We start from the raw sequence: 19,260 nt of genomic DNA on the forward strand, positions 1-19,260 counted from the left end.
GAATGCGGAAGGCTCCAAATATCCCCTTCAACTATTGCCTCTAATGACCTACTTTTCTTCCATTAGGCCCCACCTTCTGAATGTTCTACCACCTCCCAATAGCACCACAGGCTGGCAACCAAACCTTTAACATATGAATCTTTGGGGGACATTTAAGATCCAAACTATAAAACTAAACTTTTTAAAAATTAAGAACTTTAATTATGAAATTTAAATTTGAAATTTATCAAATTATTTTTCTGCATCTAACAAGATGATCATTATTATTTTCACCTTTATTCTATTATTATAGTGAATTACATTTGTTTTTTATGTATCTCTTTTTTTGTCTATGGTGCTGGGGATTGAACCCAGGGACTTGTGCATGTGAGGGTTTTTTATGTATCTCAAAAGGAAAATTTTGCCAGACATGGTGGTGCACATCTGTAATCCCAGCAACTAAGGAGCCTAAGACAGGAGAACTGCAGTTCTAGGACAGCCCCAACAATTTAGTGAAACCCTAAGCAACTTAGTGAGACCCTGTCTCAAAATAAAAATAAAAGGGCTAGGCACATAGCTCAACAATGTCCCTGGGTTCAATCCCTTGTACAAAAAAGAAAGAAAAGAAAGGGAAAATTTCAATTAAAAATACAAGTAACTGAGATTTCTGGGTTAGGTAATGTTGTGTTGCTTGGTCTGGGCAGGTTTCACAATTGTGATTAGTTTATGAAAATTCACTATGCCATATACCTATACCATGTAATTTTTTTTTTTTTTTTTTTTTTTTTTTTGTGGTACTGGGGATCGAACTCAGGGCCTTGTGCTTTCAAGGCAAGCACTCTACCAGCTGAGCTATCTCCCCAGCCCTATACCATGTAATTTTATGTATATATATATTATACTTCATTAGAAAGTTAAAAGAGAATGGGGCTATAGCTCAGCATAGAGTGCTAGCCTAGCACAAGTGAGACACTGGTTCAATCCCCAGCGCCACATAAAAATAATAAAATAAAGATATTATGTCCATCTACAACTAAAATATATATTTTTTTAAAATAGAAAGTTAAACAAAACTAAATTCCTAGTAGAGAATGGAAGCTCTTCCTTCTGAAGAATACCAAACTACCCCACTTTTCACTCCACTCACTTCCTGAGAGAGGTGAAGATCTGGGTTATTAAGATGGAAGCAAGGTCAAATCTTTAAGTGGTACACAACTGACATGCTGACACCTTAATATTCTCAAAGTCAGGTACTGTCTTTTTCAGAATTCAGTGATTCACTCAAATGGAAAAAGTCCTTGTATCATGCTGAAAGATTTTTGTATGATTATCTTCAAGGTCGTCTGGACAATCTCTGTATTTGTTTCTTTCCATCTCTACAGAGTCTCCAACATGGTTTTTATGTGTTGAGATGTGCTGAAGAATTACATTTCTTCCCTTTTACACTATCTGCAGATCTTACCTGCAGGAATTAGTGTAGGCTTACTTTCTACCTTCAAAATATATTTCCATTCTTCACAATTTTGTTCCCAATGGACTTTTGGGTAGAAATAAGTTAAGTCTATTTGTTTAATTGGGGAAGAACTCATATCTTTACAATTTCTCCTCTTTTCACTCAGAACCATGGTAAGCCTCCCCATTATTTCAAGTCTAATTATATCCTCAGGTATGATTCTATAGTTTTCTTCATATAAGTTCTACATATTTCTTATTAGAGTTATACCTTGCTGTTTTATGGGGTTTTTGATGTTGTTGCGATTGTTGCTATTGTGAATGGAACATTTTTTCCCCCTTCTCATTCAAAAATGAACGGTGGAGCGATAGGATCTCTACCACCCCTTTCAGCTGTGAGACTCTATGGTTCCTCGGTTCTATGAGAACATTCCACAGGCGCCTACGATATCCACACCCGAAGAAAGATGGCAACCGCGAGTCGCCAAGCAAGAGGCCGCTCTATCTCGCCTTTGTTCTCCTCTCGGTGCTACTGCGCAAGCGTAGTCGCCTCAGTACCATCCCCGCCTTCCCGGTCGCGGGCCCCGTTCGGTAGCGCCGGCGCACTGGCGCGCTCCGTTTACACGCTCCGGGGCCTAAAGGCGCCGCGAGTTCCGGCTGTCGCCGTCGCCGCCGCGGCTCCTGGAGGTCGGTTGCGACGAGTAACGGCGCCAGGACGAGCCCTGCGCCTTTTTTTCCGATATGTACCCGAACTGGGGCCGGTATGGCGGGAGCAGCCACTATCCGCCGCCGCCGGTCCCGCCGCCGCCGCCGGTGGCGCTTCCTGAGGCCTCGCCGGGGCCCGGGTACCCGAGCTCGACGACTCCTGCGGCCCCCTCCTCTTCGGGCTTCATGAGCTTCCGCGAGCAGCACCTGGCGCAGCTCCAGCAGCTGCAGCAGATGCACCAGAAGCAAATGCAGTGCGTGCTCCAGCCCCACCACCTTCCTCCGCCCCCGCTGCCACCCCCGCCGGTGATGCCCGGGGGCGGCTACGGAGACTGGCAGCCGCCGCCGCCACCGATGCCCCCGCCACCCGGGCCGGCCCTCAGCTATCAGAAACAGCAGCAGTACAAACACCAGATGCTCCACCACCAACGAGATGGGCCTCCTGGTTTGGTTCCAATGGAGCTGGATTCCCCCCCTGAATCTCCCCCTGTACCGCCCGGGTCCTATATGCCCCCGTCTCAATCGTACATGCCTCCTCCTCAGCCACCACCCTCGTATTACCCGCCGTCCTCGTCTCAGCCCTACCTACCTCCTGCCCAGCCGTCCCCTTCCCAGTCCCCACCTTCCCAACCTTACCTGGCACCCACTCCTTCTTATTCTTCCTCCTCTTCCTCCTCACAATCTTATTTGAGCCATTCCCAGTCCTACTTGCCCTCTTCTCAGGCATCTCCTTCCCGCCCCTCCCAGGGCCATTCTAAATCCCAGCTACTACCACCACCGTCCGTCCCTTCTGGGAATAAAACAACTGTCCAGCAAGAGCCTTTGGAGAGTGGGGCCAAGAACAAGAGTACTGAACAGCAGCAAGCTGCTCCCGAGCCAGATCCCTCTACGATGACTCCACAGGTAAGAAAGCACCTACAGGAGCCGCTTCTTCCACCTAGAAGGCCCTAAGTGAACAGGCCTCTGGGCTTTAACCAATGCGTGCCTAGCCTAATTCCAACACAATGACTAGCTAATTTACACTCCAGCGGATTCCTTAAGAGTCAGAGGTCTGACAGCCAGCTTTTTAATTAGCTAAATGTGGATTACTAAAAGAACAGCATTTGAAGATGTGTCTAGACACCACAGGGTAGTGGGGTGGCTCAAGAATCACTTCTCAGATATATACCTTGGTTTCCTTTCACCAGCCTCCTAGATTTTGTTGCAAAGAAACTTGTTTTAAAAGTGTATTTCAAACTAAGATTTTCATTAGAAAAGAAGCATTGAAAAAACTGGTGCTTAAATGCATATAAACCTTTGTCCATTTCTTTTCTTTTCTTTTTTTTCCCCGCATGGGAGGATCAAACTCAGGAGCACTCGACCACAGAGCCACATCCCCAGCCCTATTTTGTATTTTATTTAGAGACAGGATCTCACTGAGTTGCTTAGTGCCTAGCTGTTGCTGAGACTGGCTCTGAACTCCATCCTCCTGCCTCAGCCTCCTGAGCTGCTGTGATTACAAGCATACTACCCCAGCACCAGTTAACTTATTTAAAAAAGAAAACAAAGTTTAGAGACCAGGGATAACTGTTAGCTTCCTGAATTAAGAGTTCTTAGCAAATGAAGAATGGAAATCTTATTAGGAGAATCCCAATATGCTTAGATGTGCATGTAGAATACCTAGGTGAGTCTCTGGATGTTTGATCCTTTGGGATCTATTGGTCTATTTTAGGAATTGATACATACATTCATTTTGGCATTACTTCAAGGTAGTTTTAAGACATGATTGGTTTGTTACATTTTATTGTTACCATTCACTCCAAAATAATAGTCTTCAAATTTGGCCATGGTAAATTTTTTTTTTTTTTTTTTTTTTTTTTTTTTTTTTTGCGGTACTGGGGATCGAAATCAGGGCCTTGTGCTTGCAAGGCAAACACTCTACCAGCTGAGCTATCTCCCCAGCCCTGGCCATGGTAAAATTAAATAAAAAGTTTTGTGAGAGAGCTATCACTCTAAACTTTTGTTTGAAGGTATGTTTCTTCCCACAGAACAGTCAAAGACTGACAGGGTAACTGGAATAAATGAATTTTCTCTTGAGAAGGAAGGTAGAACTAAAGCCAAATAGATCATTTGCTGTGATTTAAAAAAATAGGCACATTTAGCAATTACTCATCTATCTTAAATTTACCAAGGAATAAATATACTCTTGTGATATACAAGCTCAGATTTACCTGTTCCAAAAGAGAGGAAATAGTATTCTAATTTTACAATGTTTTGGCATTAGAAATTAAGAACAGAAGCAAAGCGTTTTAGGAAATGATGCTTGGCATGTCGTCAGGAGAAAACACTTGAGATCCTGGGACAAAATATTAGAGTAAGTGATTCTGTTGTCTTCCACTAGATTTCTACCATCTCACCAGATTATTTCCCCCCAGATTGCTCTATTTTAAAAATTCAAATTTTGTCTTTTTTCTCACCCTACTCTGAAACTTTCAATGTTTTTGTCATCAAACTCTGATCTCGGAGTTAGTTCAAGTTAAAACATTACTTTTCTCTCTTTACGTCTACCAGACTTTTTTTTTTTTTTTCCTTAAAGAGAAACAAATGAATTATATTTTTGACTTTTTGTTTTTTTGCCTTTATATCCTTGTCTGTAATGAACTTCTTTCATTGCCTTAAATATTCATTGAGTTCAGTTCTTTGGTGAGAGGCAGAAAGAAAGAAGTGATAGAAGATGAGGTTTGAGGACTTTGCAGTGAACTGGATCAGGAAGGGCCTTGTGGGCTGTTGCTTTCTTACCTCTGTGTCTGAAGTTCATCCCAAATTTGTCAACCTCTGTTCTCCCCTTACACTTATATTGCTTTCAGTGTTATCTGAAATATCAGGGTCTTCATGAAGCCATGCCTGTGCTTACCCATCTGGTTTGGTTCTGTTCTTCAAATCGCAAGTCTTTTGCAGACAGGGTCTGTTGTGCTTATCTTTTTAATCCTCTACAGCACCTAGGACAGTGCCTTGCAATTTGTAGGCTGTTCACAGATTTGTTCAGTAAGATTCAAGAATTGTCATCTTCTAGACCTAGGATACTTTTGTTTATTAGATGATAAATATTTCTTCATGCCAGTGCCAATTTCTGATAACCGACCCTTCTGCATATTGTTTTCATTCATATTTTTTTTTATGGAAGACATCGTTAAAATTTTTATGCTGAGAGATTTTAAACATACAAAGTACAAAAAATGAGATTTAGTGACTGACCTTTGGCATGTTTACATCGCCTAGGCCATTTTTATTGTTGCTGCTGAAATAGTTTAAAGCAAATCTTAGATACATGTCATTTCATCCCTACTTTTTTTTTTTTTTCTCAATGTTGGGAATCAAACCAGGGCCTCACATATGATAGGCAAGCTGCATTCCCCAGTCCCATCATTACTACACTCCTAATTAGATACCTCTATTTAATAAAGAATCTTTTCTTAGGTAAACATTATTATTATAACAACTAAAAAATGTTAACAATTTCTTGATATCATCTAATACCATTAATTTTCCCCCTGTTGTCTCATCATACTGACAAAATTAAAATCATTCTCCAGATTAACCAATAATGTTTTGCTGGTTTATTCGAATCAGAATCCAAAACAGGATACGCAGGAGACTCTTAATAAAGATGAGGGTTTCTCAACCTCAGTACCATGGAAATTTTGGACAGGATAATTCTTTGCTATGGGAGTTTGTCCTGTTCGTTGTAGGATGCATCAGCATTCCTGCTCACTGCTCATTAGATGCCAGTAGCAGGCTCCCAGTTTTGATAACTGAAAATAGTTCCAGACATTGCCAGATATACCCATGGGCAAAATCATTCTCAGTTGAGAATCCCCCGATCAAGATTTGTGTCTCCTGTTCTCTTTTTTTCTGTCTCATTGCATTGAGCTTGATAAAAAATCAGTGTCAGTTGTTCTGCAGAACATAACATATTCTAACTTTGTCTGCTATACCATGGTGTCATTTGACTTGTTCTGTCCTGTGCTTTTTGTAAATTAGAAGTTAAGTCTAAATAACCCAGGGCCTCACACATGCTAGATAAGTGCTCTACCACTGAGCTAGATCCCAGTCCTAGAAGTTTGCTTTAAAACCATACATTGAAGTTCAGTTTTCTTTTGGCAAGTGTGGTGCATAGGTGGTGCTGTGTACTTCATTGCATCCCATCATAAGGAATACTTAACCTGATTGTCTTGTTCCTGGTGCCAAGATTAATTGGGTTCACGAGATGATGGTCTGGTTCCTCCACTGTAAAATTTACTTTTTTAAAATTTTTTTATTTAAAGGGGTACTAGGGATCAAACCCAGGGCACTTTACTACCGAGTTACATGCCCAACCCTTTATATTTTTAATTTTGAGACAGGGTCTTGCTAAGTTGACCAGGCATGCCTCTAACTTTCATGCCTCTTGAGTTGCTGGGATTATAAGCATTTGCCACCATGCCTGGCCACTATAAATCTTCCTGTCAATCTTGCATCTAATGTTTTCATCTGATGGTTCATCCATTGAGGATCTTCGCATGAGTAAATTGTTTCATTGGAGTTTGCAACGTGGTGACTTTTTGCTGCCTCCTTTTGCCTCTTATCTATATCAAATTCTGTTAAGAAAAACTTTCAATCATGAATTAGGGATGTTTGATTAGAAATGCAGTTAGTATAGAAAGACAGGATAAGTACTTGATCTCCCATTTATTTTCCAGTTTTATGAATAAAGTGTTGATAATTTAATGTGATATTCTTTTCAAAGATTTAACTTCTCTATTTAAAGGATTGACTAGATAAAATAGTCTTTTTCATGAATTGTGATTTTGTCCTTTTATTCTCATAATAACTTATTTAGGTAAAGCTGTTGATTCTGATTAGTTTTTAGAACTGTCATTTATTCAGTGTTCAACTATTTATTGACTAACAACTTTGTACCAAGTACAGTGCTTCAAACTGGAGAGGAAATGGTGAATAAGATAGATATAGAATGATACCTTCTGTCATTAACTTGTTATCCAGTGGGAGTGGCATTTAATAAGTAAGAGAAGTACAGGGTTCTGTGGGATTATAAAATATATCACTAGACTATTCTGTAAAGAACTGGAAAAGATGTGCTCTTTTTTTTTTTAAGCTTACCATTGTATTCACAGTGCCTTGCCTAGGTGTTAGCACATAGTAGGTGAAGAATGAATATGTCTAAATGATTGAATATAACTGGAGGCTCTAACCTAATTGAAAAGGCCTTCCTTTGTAAAATGATATTTAACTGAAATCTAAAGAATGAATAGGAATTAACCAGATAGAGTTTAAAGAATTAAGTTCAGGGTGAGAGTGATAGGCATGAAAAACTGAAGAGGGAAGACTTAAGGACTTATTTTAAGGGCAATAGGAAGCCATTGAAGGATTTTCTATAGGCAAATGTGAGATTGGCTCTTTCTTTGGCAGCGATGGGGATACAATCCAGGACTTTGTGAATATTAGGCAAGCGTTCTACCACTGAGTTACATCCCCAAACCTAGGTTGGCATTTTTGAGTGCTCACTCTGCTTGCAGTATAGAGAATGGAATTTTTTTTTTTTTTTTTTTTTTTTTAATTTGGGTGGTACTGGGAATTGAACCCAGGGTGCTTTACTATTGAACTACACTTCAGCCCTTTTTCTGAAAATTTTGAGACAGGGTCTTGCTAAGTTGTGTGGGCTGGCCTTGAACTTGCAATCCTCTGGCCTCAATCTCCCAGGTTGCTGGGATTACAGGCATGTACCATTGTGCCCTGCTGGAGAATGGAAATGAAAGGTGAAAGAGTGACTTAGAATAGTAGTTGAAGTAATCTAGGCAAGAGTTAAAAGTTTGAACTCGGATGGTGTTAGTAGAAATGGAGAGAAGTGAAAAGACTGGAGAAATATTTAGCTGCTAGAATTCAGTTGGAGATTACTCATGAAAAGGGAGTAGATTTCTGGGATGGGCTGCTGGGTAATTGGTGGTCCCATTTACTAAAATAGGAAAGGCTAGAGAAGAGGAAGGAACAGGTCTGGAGATGAGAAAATTAGTTGAGTTTTAGACATACTGAGTTTGAGGTTTTTGAGGCACAGATTCCAAATGGAGATGTCCAATTGGAAGTTAGATATAGATATGAAACCCAGAAGCAAGATCTGGTGAGTCATCAGCATAAAAATGGTACTTGAAGACTGAGAAATAGATGAGGTCTTCTGAGGAGTGTGTGTAGGGTAAGAACAGAGGTTAAAAGACATTGAGGTAGTTACAGAGTAGCAGCATCTAAGGGAACCAATGGAAAAAAGACCAAATTAGATAGGTAGAAAATCACAACAGTGTAGTACCACAGCGTGTGCAGGGGAAGACTCTTTCTAGGTATAAGGGGAGTAGTCAGCTGTATCAAGTACTGCTGAGAGGTCAAGCAAGATAAAGATTTTGAGTTATCTTTTGCATTTACTGACATGTAGATTATTGTTGACCTTGGCAGGAGCAGTTTCATAGTGACTGAAGCCATATTGCATTGATTTGAGGAGTGATGGAAGGTGAGGATGGGGATGGTGAGTATAGACAACTCTTTCAAGAAGTTCGTGTTTGAAGGGGAGTGAGAATGAGGGCAGGAGCTGGAGAAAGAGATGAAGTAAGGGAGTATTTTTCTTCTTTTTAAAAAAGGGGATTAAGTCTATCTGGTGATCCTAGTCCTAAAATAGAATGTGAACCTCAAAATATTTAAAATAAGTATATTTAAAATGAATTTTTAAAGTGGAAATCTGACTCATTATTTTACCAGTTTTTCTCCCCTTGCATTAAGATATAAGATATAGAACATTTAGTATTCAGGGCAAGAGTCAACCTGGATAGGGAAGGAGCCTTCTAAAACATTACCCACAACCTTCCTCCTCCTTTACAGTTCTCTTCTTAGAAAATCACTTAGTACCTATTTCATCACTGTGTTGGTAGCAAATAGTCAGCAAATGTTTCCTGAATAAATTAGCATTTTCTTTAGTGACAAGATTTGTGGCAGATAGTTTTTATGTTCTGTCTTTAAATCCCTTTATTCTACTTCTTTTTAATGTGATTTTATATAATATGCTGATTTTTCCCCACCCTGTATGAACCAGCATCCATCTGAGATGGAGTTGTCTAGTATGATGGAGGTTCAGAACTGGCTTCTAATCTCCTGTTATTAGCAAGTTCAGACATGTCTTTTCCTTTCCGAAATAATCACTCTGCTCTTGGGTCATTGAAAACATTTCTTTGTAATGTCATCATTATTCATTTGTGGAGCTTTAAAAAATGTGCTGAAACTTAGTCCTAGGATTGAATTAGATCTGGTTCTGTTTAATAGGTTCACATTAAGTAGAACCTGACCTATAAGGCATTCTGTCAGTGAATCAAAAAGTGCTTCAAGCCTTAAGGCTTTTATCCTGAACTAGATCGAAAACAAAGATAGAGAATAGGTGGTGCAAATTGAAAAAGAATTGAGACCTGTACCATCTTCATATCTGTAACTGTTGGCTTTAGCTTGTAAAAGATAGTTTGTATCTTTGTATCTTTTAGTGATTCTTTTCTCTCAAAGCAACTAAAACAAATTAAACATTTACATTTTATATTAAGGAAACTGAATTTATTATTTTTTTAAATAAGGATAGCCTATTGATATTTTTGATGTGTTCTTAAAATAATAAGAAAGTTACAATTTTTTTGTTTGTTTTTTATTTTTATTTTTTTGGTACTGGAGATTGAACCCAGGGGCGCTTTACTGCCTAACATATCCTCAGTCCTTTTATTATTATTATTTTTTTTTATTTTGAGACAGGGTCTTGCTGAGTTACTTAGGGCTTCACTAAGTTGCTGAGTCTGTCTGCAAACCTGCAGTCCTCCTGCCTTAGTCTTCTGAGTTCCTGGGATTACAGGCATGTCCCACCACATCTGGCTACAAATGTTTTCATATTACTTTGTCAACTCATGGTCAGTGTACTCTTTTTGTGAACCCAGGGGTGCTTTACCACTGAGCTACGTCCTATCCCTTTTTACTTTTTGTTTTTGAGACAGGGTCTTGCTAAGTTGCTTAGGGTGTCACTAAGTTGCTGTGACTGGCCTTGAACTTGGAATCCTCCTTCCTCAGCCTTCCAAGTCACTGGGATTGCGGGTATGTGGCACCATGCCCAGCTAGTGTACTCTTGTATACTGTTGAGTAGTGGAAGTAATTATATACTGGGAGATGATAATTATGCTTATGATAATTAAAAACAAAAATCCAATTGTGAACCAAACTTCAAAATGGAATTAAATGGAATTTGTCCTTCCCAATAAATTGGAATAAATCTCAGGTCATACAAATGAATGGCCTACAGGAGAAATCTTCAGCTGATCAGTAATCATTTATTGACCTACTCTGTGCTCTAGCACTATGTTAAAGTACCGGGGGTTAAAAAAAGCAGATGTCTCTTCCCCAAAACAATTAGTCTGAGATAACAAACCAGTAGAGTTTGTGGAAAACAGGTATATATTATGTGTATTTTGTGCATTTGTTTGCATATGGAAAATTGGGGAGGTAATATAATAAAATATTAACAATAGAGGAAATTGTTCTATAGAGATAACTGGATTAGAAAATGAGCAAGGAAAATGAACCCATTTAAACAGACTGAAAACTCATGATAAAAAGTAAAATACTTGATTGCGATATAATTTGGAAAAACAAAACTCAAAATGATTAGAATAAACAGATTTTATGTTTAACGGAATTGATATAAATGAAATTGCAACTGATATTTAGACTAAACAAATAAAGTGTAGGTTGGGTTTCTGTGCTATAACTTTTGTGACAGAATTGTATGGCAGCAATTTTTTTTTTTTTTTTTTTTTGGTATCCAGGGGCACTTGACCATTGACCCAAATCTCCAACCTTGTTTTGTATTTTATATAGGGACAGAGTCTCACTGAGTTGCTTAGTGCCTCACTTTTGCTGAAGCTGGCTGTGAACTTGCCATCCTCCGTTCTCAGCCTCCCAAGCCACTGGATTATAGGTGTGCTACCATGCCTGGCTCTTCTTTTATTTCATTTTTTGATATGTTGAAAACACATCTTGGGGATTTATCGATTTTCCCAGGGACTGTTTTTCAACCTTTTGTATTCAGGTCCTTTGCTTTTGTAGTTCCTATTATAAAGTTGTCTCATTTCTAAATAGAATAGGACTTTTATGGGATCCTCAACTGTCAGTAATGAGTTCTGAAGTTTTCCTACTCACTTTCATAAAATCCTATAGTCTTAAAATTGTAGTGTAGACATGCTGTTGTTGATCAGAGAAGTATCTAGGGTAGTTCTTTTATTTTTTTCATTTTTTTTTTTTGTTGCAGATGGACACACAAAAAAAATTATTATTTTTTTACGTGATGCTAAGGATTGAACCCAAGGCCTCACATGTTCTAGGCAAGCACTGTACCACTAAAACACAACCCCTTGTCCCCCAGGGAAGTTCCTTAGTGAAATTTTAGTGTGACAACTTTTGTTTTTCCTTGTGTAGCCTCATAATTGTGGGAAATTGTATAATGAATACCAGGATAATGAAAATCTTTTAGTTGTTCGAGTGATGGGTTATTTTTTATTTTTTATTTTTTCTTTTGTGCAGTACTGGGGATTGAATTCAGGGCCTCACACATGCTAGGCAAGTACCATTGACCTACATCCCCAGCACCCTCCCCTTTTTTTTTTCTTTTCTGTTTAATTTTTCATACATTATTCCTTGTATCAATAGATTAAGAAAGTAAAATGTTTCCAGGTACTGATTTATAGATATGGTTTATAAGTGGAATCTAAAGATTCAGTTTCACAAACAATAACATTCAGTGATCTCATTAAATGCAATTTTAATCCTTATTTTAAGCTAACGTCAATAATTTAATGCAATAAGCTAACTACCCACAAAATCTGAACTACAAAAGTATTTTCTGTAGCTACATATGGTTTTTAAGTCAACTACACATTTCCATGAGTATTTACAAACATGTTAATAAAACACTACCCCGAATGCTTATCCTGCCTTTAACTCATTAAACATTGCCATTCTTGCTACTAAAAGTAGATGATCAGGAAAATGAGTTTTAAAACTTAAAAAGTAATGTAAGTCCTAAAAGGTTTTAAATCAATAAGGTCTTTCAACATGGAAGCATTATAAGTTTCTAAAAAAATTTAAAAACACTCTTTAGAAAAGAAATTAAAATGAATTATCTTTTAAGACATATAAACATTCTTAGAAAAACTTGTAGTTTCAAATATCATCTCCTTAAAAGAAACACAACTAGTTCACTATCTCTACTAACTTCTCAGACCACAGTTGTCTAAAAACTTCAGAATATGTAAGGCATATGTCTCAGCTGTCATAGTCAAAATGACATTTACATTTCACATATTAAACAGCTATAGTATAGCTTATAATAGCACAAACATACCTAATACATAAATACTACTTCATCCTTTTTATAGTCAAAAGATAATTTTCAAGGCACTTTAACTTACATGTAGTCATTGAAACCCAGTAAGTAATTCAAGTATGGTCTTGTAAACGCAGGAAATTAAAGGCTTAAGTATCAATCTAAAATCCAAAATGTGAAAATAAGGGTTGAAAACTTTGTTTCTCCATCTTTCATTTATATGCCTAGCTATTAGGACATTACTGTAGAAAATACACAATAATTACATATGATTTCCACAGAAGATAATGAAATTTCATAAAGTACAAAAAGTGTCAAGATCCATAGTTTGCTTCATCAAATGCTTTTCTAGCTCGTTTCAATTCTTCATTCATAGTAAGCAAGTCTTTAACCCTAGCAAACTTCCTTGGGTCCTTTTGAATCAAGAAGACGTTATCTTCAACTTGTACTTGACCTTGTCTTCCAGTTGACATTGCCTTGTGAGTCATTTCAGTGAAGAACTCTATGACAAGGTCTTCAAGAATATCCACTGACTCAGTGTAAGGTTCTGGTCATTCCCAAACCCATACATTGTAATTCTTTAGGGAAAAAAGTCTCTTTCTTTTACCCTGCCCACCTTCTGCTCCTCCTCCAATTTCTTCATTTTCCTCCTTAAAGGTCAGGTCTTCTTCCTCATCTGCCATCCCACTAGCCCACCAGCCTACAGTCATCCCCAGCCCTTTTTTGAAAATTTAATTTTGAGACAGGGTCTCACTAAGTTACCCAGGCTGGCCTTGAACTGGTCATTCTCTTGCCTCAGCCTCTTGAGTTACTGGGAATACAGGTGTGCACCACCACACCTGCTCTTTATTGATTTTAATTAATTACTGTGTATTTGTACAGTTGATTTTCTTTATTGGAAGTTGCCACAAATGCTGAATTAGTGAATGCAGACCACTGTTCCTAGGAGAAATGCATAATTAGGTTCCTCTGAGTTTCTGATCACATTTTCATCGTCCTATCAATACATAGTCTTGTTTAAATGTGTTTTCTGTTTGAAGACACTTTATTTCACATGTATTGTTGATTCATTAACATTGAATTCACAGGCAGCAGCACTGTAATACCTACCTGAACAAAGCTTATCTAACCCACTTGTTTTTTCTGGATGTCACATCAACTTTCTTACTCTTAGAAACACTAGACAGCACTCTGGCATTGTGTTTGGAAACTATTTTAAACGACAAAATCACCATTGAAAAGCACAGAAATATGAAAAATGTGATGTTAAACTAGACATGAAAAGGACAGAGTTTGAGAGCTGGCACCAGAAGGCAGAGCATCATTATGTTCTTCCTCAGCTGGGAACATGCATGTCAGACCACTCAGATTTGTTACTGCTCTCCCGATGTTTGTGAATGACTATGATAGTTCCACAAGTATTGATACTGGAGTTAGAAATAAATTTTAACAAGTGGGCAAATCTGCAAATACAGAATCCATGAGTAATGAGGATTAACTCTTTTCTGATTTTTTTTTTTAAATGCAAGCACAAAATAGACATCTAGAAAATTAAATTACAGAATAATTTGGAAGGTTAAACTCAAATTTTTAAAATAAATAGAATATACTATATACATAATATATTCTCATATTTGTATGTTTATCTGAGTATGAATAAATTAATGATATAATAGGTTTTAAAAGAAGGAGGAACCATTGGAGGAGAGTGAAGTCAGAGAGAAAAGGCAGGACTATTTGGTTGTACTTACTAATTGCAAGATCCCTGTAGATTAATCTGAACAAACTAAAGTCAAGTTAGAAGCGAGTAGATGTGCATATCAAAAAGATTTGCTGTGATGATTTATCAAAAATATTGTTTTCACCTCCAAAACCATGTGTTTTAAGAGAATAGAGAAATGTGCAGAATTATTTTGTGTGGTTTAATTTAAAATTACAAATTTGGGAGAGAAACTGATATTTTTCTCTAGTCTGTTATATTTTAAAAAATTTTTTTTAGTTGTCAGTGAACCTTTATTTTACTTATTTATATGTGATGCTGAGAATTGAACCCAGTGTGTCGCACAAGCTAGGCAAGTACTCTACCACTGAGCTACAACCCCAGCCACTCTAGTCTGTCATTAAGGTCATGTTAACTTATTTGCCTTTCTCTGTCTGGCTTTACCTTTTCTTATAGACACAAGAACACATTTACAATTGTATCTCTCTGTCAACACCAAGTTGCAGAGGTACATGATTGTCAGTTTGAATTCTCAAAAGTGATTTCTGTTGTAGGAACAGCAGCAGTATTGGTATCGACAGCACCTGCTTAGTTTGCAGCAAAGGACAAAAGTGCATTTGCCAGGACATAAAAAAGGCCCTGTTGTAGCAAAGGATGCACCAGAACCAGTAAAAGAAGAAGTTACAGTACCGGCCACCAGTCAAGTTTCAGAACCTCCTTCATCTGAGGAACCCCCATTACCACCTCCAAATGAAGAGGTGCCACCTCCTCTCCCACCAGAGGAACCCCAGGTAACCATGTAATCAATTGTTTGATGTTTATTGAATTGGTTAGCCTTTTTTAATGATTCATTTATGTATATTTTTGTCATAATATATTTTTTTCATATGTTCAAGTATTTATAAGATTCTACTTGTGAAATAATCATGTATCTGCCATATCAGGTTTAGAAAGAAATTTTTTTCTTTTTTTTTTCTGGTTTATGTGATAGTGAAGAATTAGATATTCTTGGGCTGGGATTGTGTCTCAGTGGTAGAGTGCTTGCATAGCATGTGTGAGTCATTGGGTTTGATTCTCATCACTGCATATAAATAAATAAATAAAAAAGGTCCATCAAAAACTAAAAAAAAAATTACTCTTCTGAATTGCATCTCAGCACTAAAGGGAGATGCCCATGTATGTTTATAATGACAGCAGAGAGCAATAGTTAAGAACCTCAGCTCTTAAGATCAGCAGCCTAGGCTGTAGTCCAGGAAAATGTCAATTGCTCTGGTGACTCTCGTCAAGCTAGTTAAGCATTCTGTGCTTAAGTTTCCTCAACTGAAAAATGGTCATAATCAAATAACTATCTTACAGGGCTGTTAAAGCATTAAATGTGATCATCTTTGTCAGACATAGCATAGTAACTGGGATGTGGAAAACTTTTACATTGGTTCAGAGGTCATTGTCCAGCTTTGTTGAAGCATAATGATTACATCATAGTCCATTGGTGAAAAGTGACCAAAAAAAAAAAAAAAAGAAAAAAAATTAACTTCTCATAGAGTGAAAAGCACTATAATTGTAGGTTCACTTTGGGAACAAGGAGATTATTTTTTTAGTGAAGACTGTGGAAATTCCTTTGTGTTAATGTCCATAATAACAGTATAGATAGGGCCAGGTGTTTTATCTAAATATAGAATAGCTTTTTTTCAATTAGCCTGAGTTGTAAGAATTCTGAACTTTATAAAATACTTTATTTATAAAATATTAATTCAGTTGCTGTTTTATGACTTACATAAAAGTATATCTTCATTATCTTTAGTCTGAAGACCCAGAAGAAGATGCCAGATTAAAACAGTTGCAGGCTGCAGCAGCACACTGGCAGCAGCACCAGCAACATCGCGTTGGCTTCCAGTATCAGGGAATAATGCAGAAGCACACTCAGTTACAACAGATCCTACAACAGTACCAGCAACTTATACAGCAGCCACCACATATACAGGCAAGTGTCTCCATAGTTGGCAAATAGAAAGTTGTTCCAAGAATGTGTAAAGGATTTGTTATTTCTGAAAGAGATTTGAGCACGAAGAAGAAAATATATCAAATGTTGACAATTAGATATTTCCCAAGGGATGCCCAAGTAGTTATCTTTCACGTTACCTCAGGGAAAGGTGGTATAGCAAGTCTCTTGGGAAAGAGTGGATAGAGTGGAGTGTCCTGATCATGTTAGTTTGGGCTAGGTGTTAAGAACCTGGAATTTTTAACCACACAAAACTACTAGTTAATGAATGTTTTGCCTACAAACTGGTATAGTAACAGATAAGCAAATAATCCTCCAAAAAAGCCAAAAGCTATCATTACAAAAAATCCTGGGCAAATACACCATAAATGTAAAGCAACTTGGATTTTTGTCTTGTATCTTAAGAGGTGTGATCTTATGTTTATAAATGTATAATAATAGATCATTGATTGATTGATAGGTATGGGGATTGAACCCAGGGGTGCCACTGTGCTACATGTACCTAGCCCTTTTTATTTTATATTTTGAGACAAGGTCTTACTAAGTTACTTAGAGCCTTGCTGTGTTGCTGAGGTTGATCTCAAACTTGCAATTCTCCTACACGAGTTGCTGGGATTATAGGTGTGTGCCTCTGTGCCCAGCTCATTTTCAAATTCTTAAAATGATCTGTAGTAATATTAGAAACTTCAAAAATACTTATTTGTGGGATAGCTTTTTGCTTAAGTGTTTGGTTGATTTTTCCAACTCTGTGATAAGTTATATAAATAAGCCAAAAGAAGAAAAGATGGATCATCACTGAGAGGATTTAGCAGTTTATCCTTAACCACTCAGAGCCTCTATTGTTGTGATTTCCTGAAGCTTCCTATGCTTATGATTCATTAATATTTTAACTTATGATTGATTTTCTTATATGAATATCTTGAAATAATTTTTGTTCCTCTATTTGTAGACCATGTCTGTAGATGTGCAGCTGCGGCATTATGAGATGCAGCAGCAGCAGTTTCAACATCTCTACCAAGATTGGGAGCGAGAGTTTCAGTTGTGGGAGGAACAGCTTCATTCTTATCCTCATAAAGATCAGCTTCAAGAATATGAGAAGCAGTGGAAAACATGGCAGGGACATATGAAAGCCACTCAGACCTATCTCCAGGAGAAAGTCAGTTCATTTCAGAACATGAAGAACCAGTTTATGGGGAACATGTCAATGCCACCTCCTTTTGTTCCATATTCTCAGATGCCTCCACCTCTACCAACAATGCCCCCTCCAGTACTGCCACCGTCTTTGCCACCACCAGTGATGCCCCCTGCCCTACCTGCTACTGTACCACCACCTGGCATGCCTCCACCTGTGATGCCACCTTCTTTACCAACCTCTGTACCCCCACCAGGAATGCCTCCATCTCTGTCTTCTACAGGTCCACCACCAGTTCTTCCCCCACCTTCCCTCTCTTCTACAGGGCCACCACCTGTCCTTCCCCCACCATCACTCTCTTCAACAGCGCCTCCACCCATCCTGCCCATCCCACCATTATCTTCAGCCACACCTCCTCCAGGAATACCTCCCCCTGGAGTTCCACAAGGGATACCCCCTCCATTAACAACAGCCCCAGTTCCACCAGCCTCTGGTTCTCAGAACTCACAAGTTCCAGAGAAACCTAGACCAGCACTGCTTCCCACTCCTGTATCTTTTGGTGCAGCCCCACCTTCAACTTATCACCCTCCATTGCAATCAGAACAAGTGAATTCTAAACCTCCTCTGAGCAAGTCTACCCTGCCATACAGTTCATTCTCTGAACAAGGACTTGGGGAGTCTTCAGCTATTGCATCTCAGTCAATTACTGCAGCCAAGGACATGCCTGTGAGGTCAGGTGGACTGCTTCCAGATCCTCCTAGAAGCAGCTACTTGGAAGGTCCAAGAGGCCCAAGGTAGGTCTGCTTTTTTTTTTTTTTTTTTTAAACTGTTTTGACTTTGTTGCATAGGTTTGGATGGAATCAAAAGCTTACTTATGCAATTTTTGTGTTTTATTTGTACTTCCTGGTTTACAGTGAATAATGTTAGTATTGTTCAATCAGACATGAGATTATAATCTGGAAAAGGTAACTTGCCCCCATTTCTTTGATGTAGCTACTTTTATCCTGTGTGTGGGGATTACAGTCCAGAATGAATGTAGTATTGTAGAATAATGCTTACCACTTCTTATTGACTTTTCAGTTTAAGAAATAATATTTATTGAACATATTATTTATCTTTTATTTTTCATGTATTTGACAGAAAGTCCAATTGGAAATACTATTTGTTAGATACTAAATAAGTCAATGTTCTTTTGAAAAAAGGTAATGAAATTTAATATAGGGGTAAATAGGATCTTTTTAAAAACAACTCATTTAGCAGATATTTATTAGGTTCCTTCTCTGTGTTTTTGGCAGTGAATAATAGAACTGACATAAATTCCTGCCCCATGGAGCTTATATTCTTTGTATTTTCCTCAATGAGGGAGATGTCTTTTTTTTTGTCTGAACCACATATTTATTTAGAAGAGAAAAAAAATTTGTGATCTCTAAGTTTTTTCTTTTTATCTTTTAAAAAGTGTTAAATTTATCTTTTCAAGGTTTTAGGAATATATTTTTCCTCCCAAGTTGACCTAAACAATAATATTCCTATAGAAAAATACTTGCAGTTTTACCACTGGAAATAAATACTCTGTATACAAAATTCAGACACTATGACAAAGTGTAGGAAAAAAGTAAGCCACCTAATTTCACCATTGGGACATAATCATTTTTAAAACCCATGTCATAAACAGAGTATCATACTGAGTGTATCGTATTGTCTTTAAGTTTATTTATTTTCCACTTACCTGTGTATTGATTGGTTTTTCATCTCAGTATCAATGGATCTGTATCATCATTTTAAATTAAAACCTTATTGTGACATCTGAAAACAAAATAATATCTTTTGTTTGTTCCCCAAGTTTAACG

General features: G+C 37.7%; 1 protein-coding gene and 1 pseudogene across 4 annotated transcripts in view; one reads left to right on the top strand and one right to left on the bottom strand.

Annotated features, from left to right (window-relative positions):
- Positions 1 to 2,015: 2,015 nt before the first annotated feature.
- The window catches only part of Ylpm1 (YLP motif containing 1), a 69,640-nt gene continuing 52,395 nt past the window's right edge, over positions 2,016 to 19,260 (top strand). For 3 of the 4 annotated variants that reach the window (XR_007106719.1, XM_047537553.1, XM_047537558.1), the window contains exons 1-4: positions 2,016 to 3,039; positions 14,837 to 15,073; positions 16,084 to 16,263; positions 17,231 to 18,207. Coding sequence is in view for 3 of the 4 variants with exons in the window: in XM_047537553.1 (XP_047393509.1) it covers positions 2,173 to 3,039; positions 14,837 to 15,073; positions 16,084 to 16,263; positions 17,231 to 18,207 (2,261 nt within the window). In the remaining variant the exon portion in view is untranslated. Of the gene's footprint in view, positions 3,040 to 8,637; positions 8,687 to 14,836; positions 15,074 to 16,083; positions 16,264 to 17,230; positions 18,208 to 19,260 lie in introns of those variants that run through there. The other variant, XM_047537555.1, reaches the window with a different exon arrangement.
- On the bottom strand, positions 12,877 to 13,245 carry LOC124973924 (transcription initiation factor TFIID subunit 13-like; annotated as a pseudogene).

This window comes from Sciurus carolinensis, chromosome 2, assembly GCF_902686445.1.
Source record: "Sciurus carolinensis chromosome 2, mSciCar1.2, whole genome shotgun sequence".
NCBI classification, from domain to species: domain Eukaryota; kingdom Metazoa; phylum Chordata; class Mammalia; order Rodentia; family Sciuridae; genus Sciurus; species Sciurus carolinensis.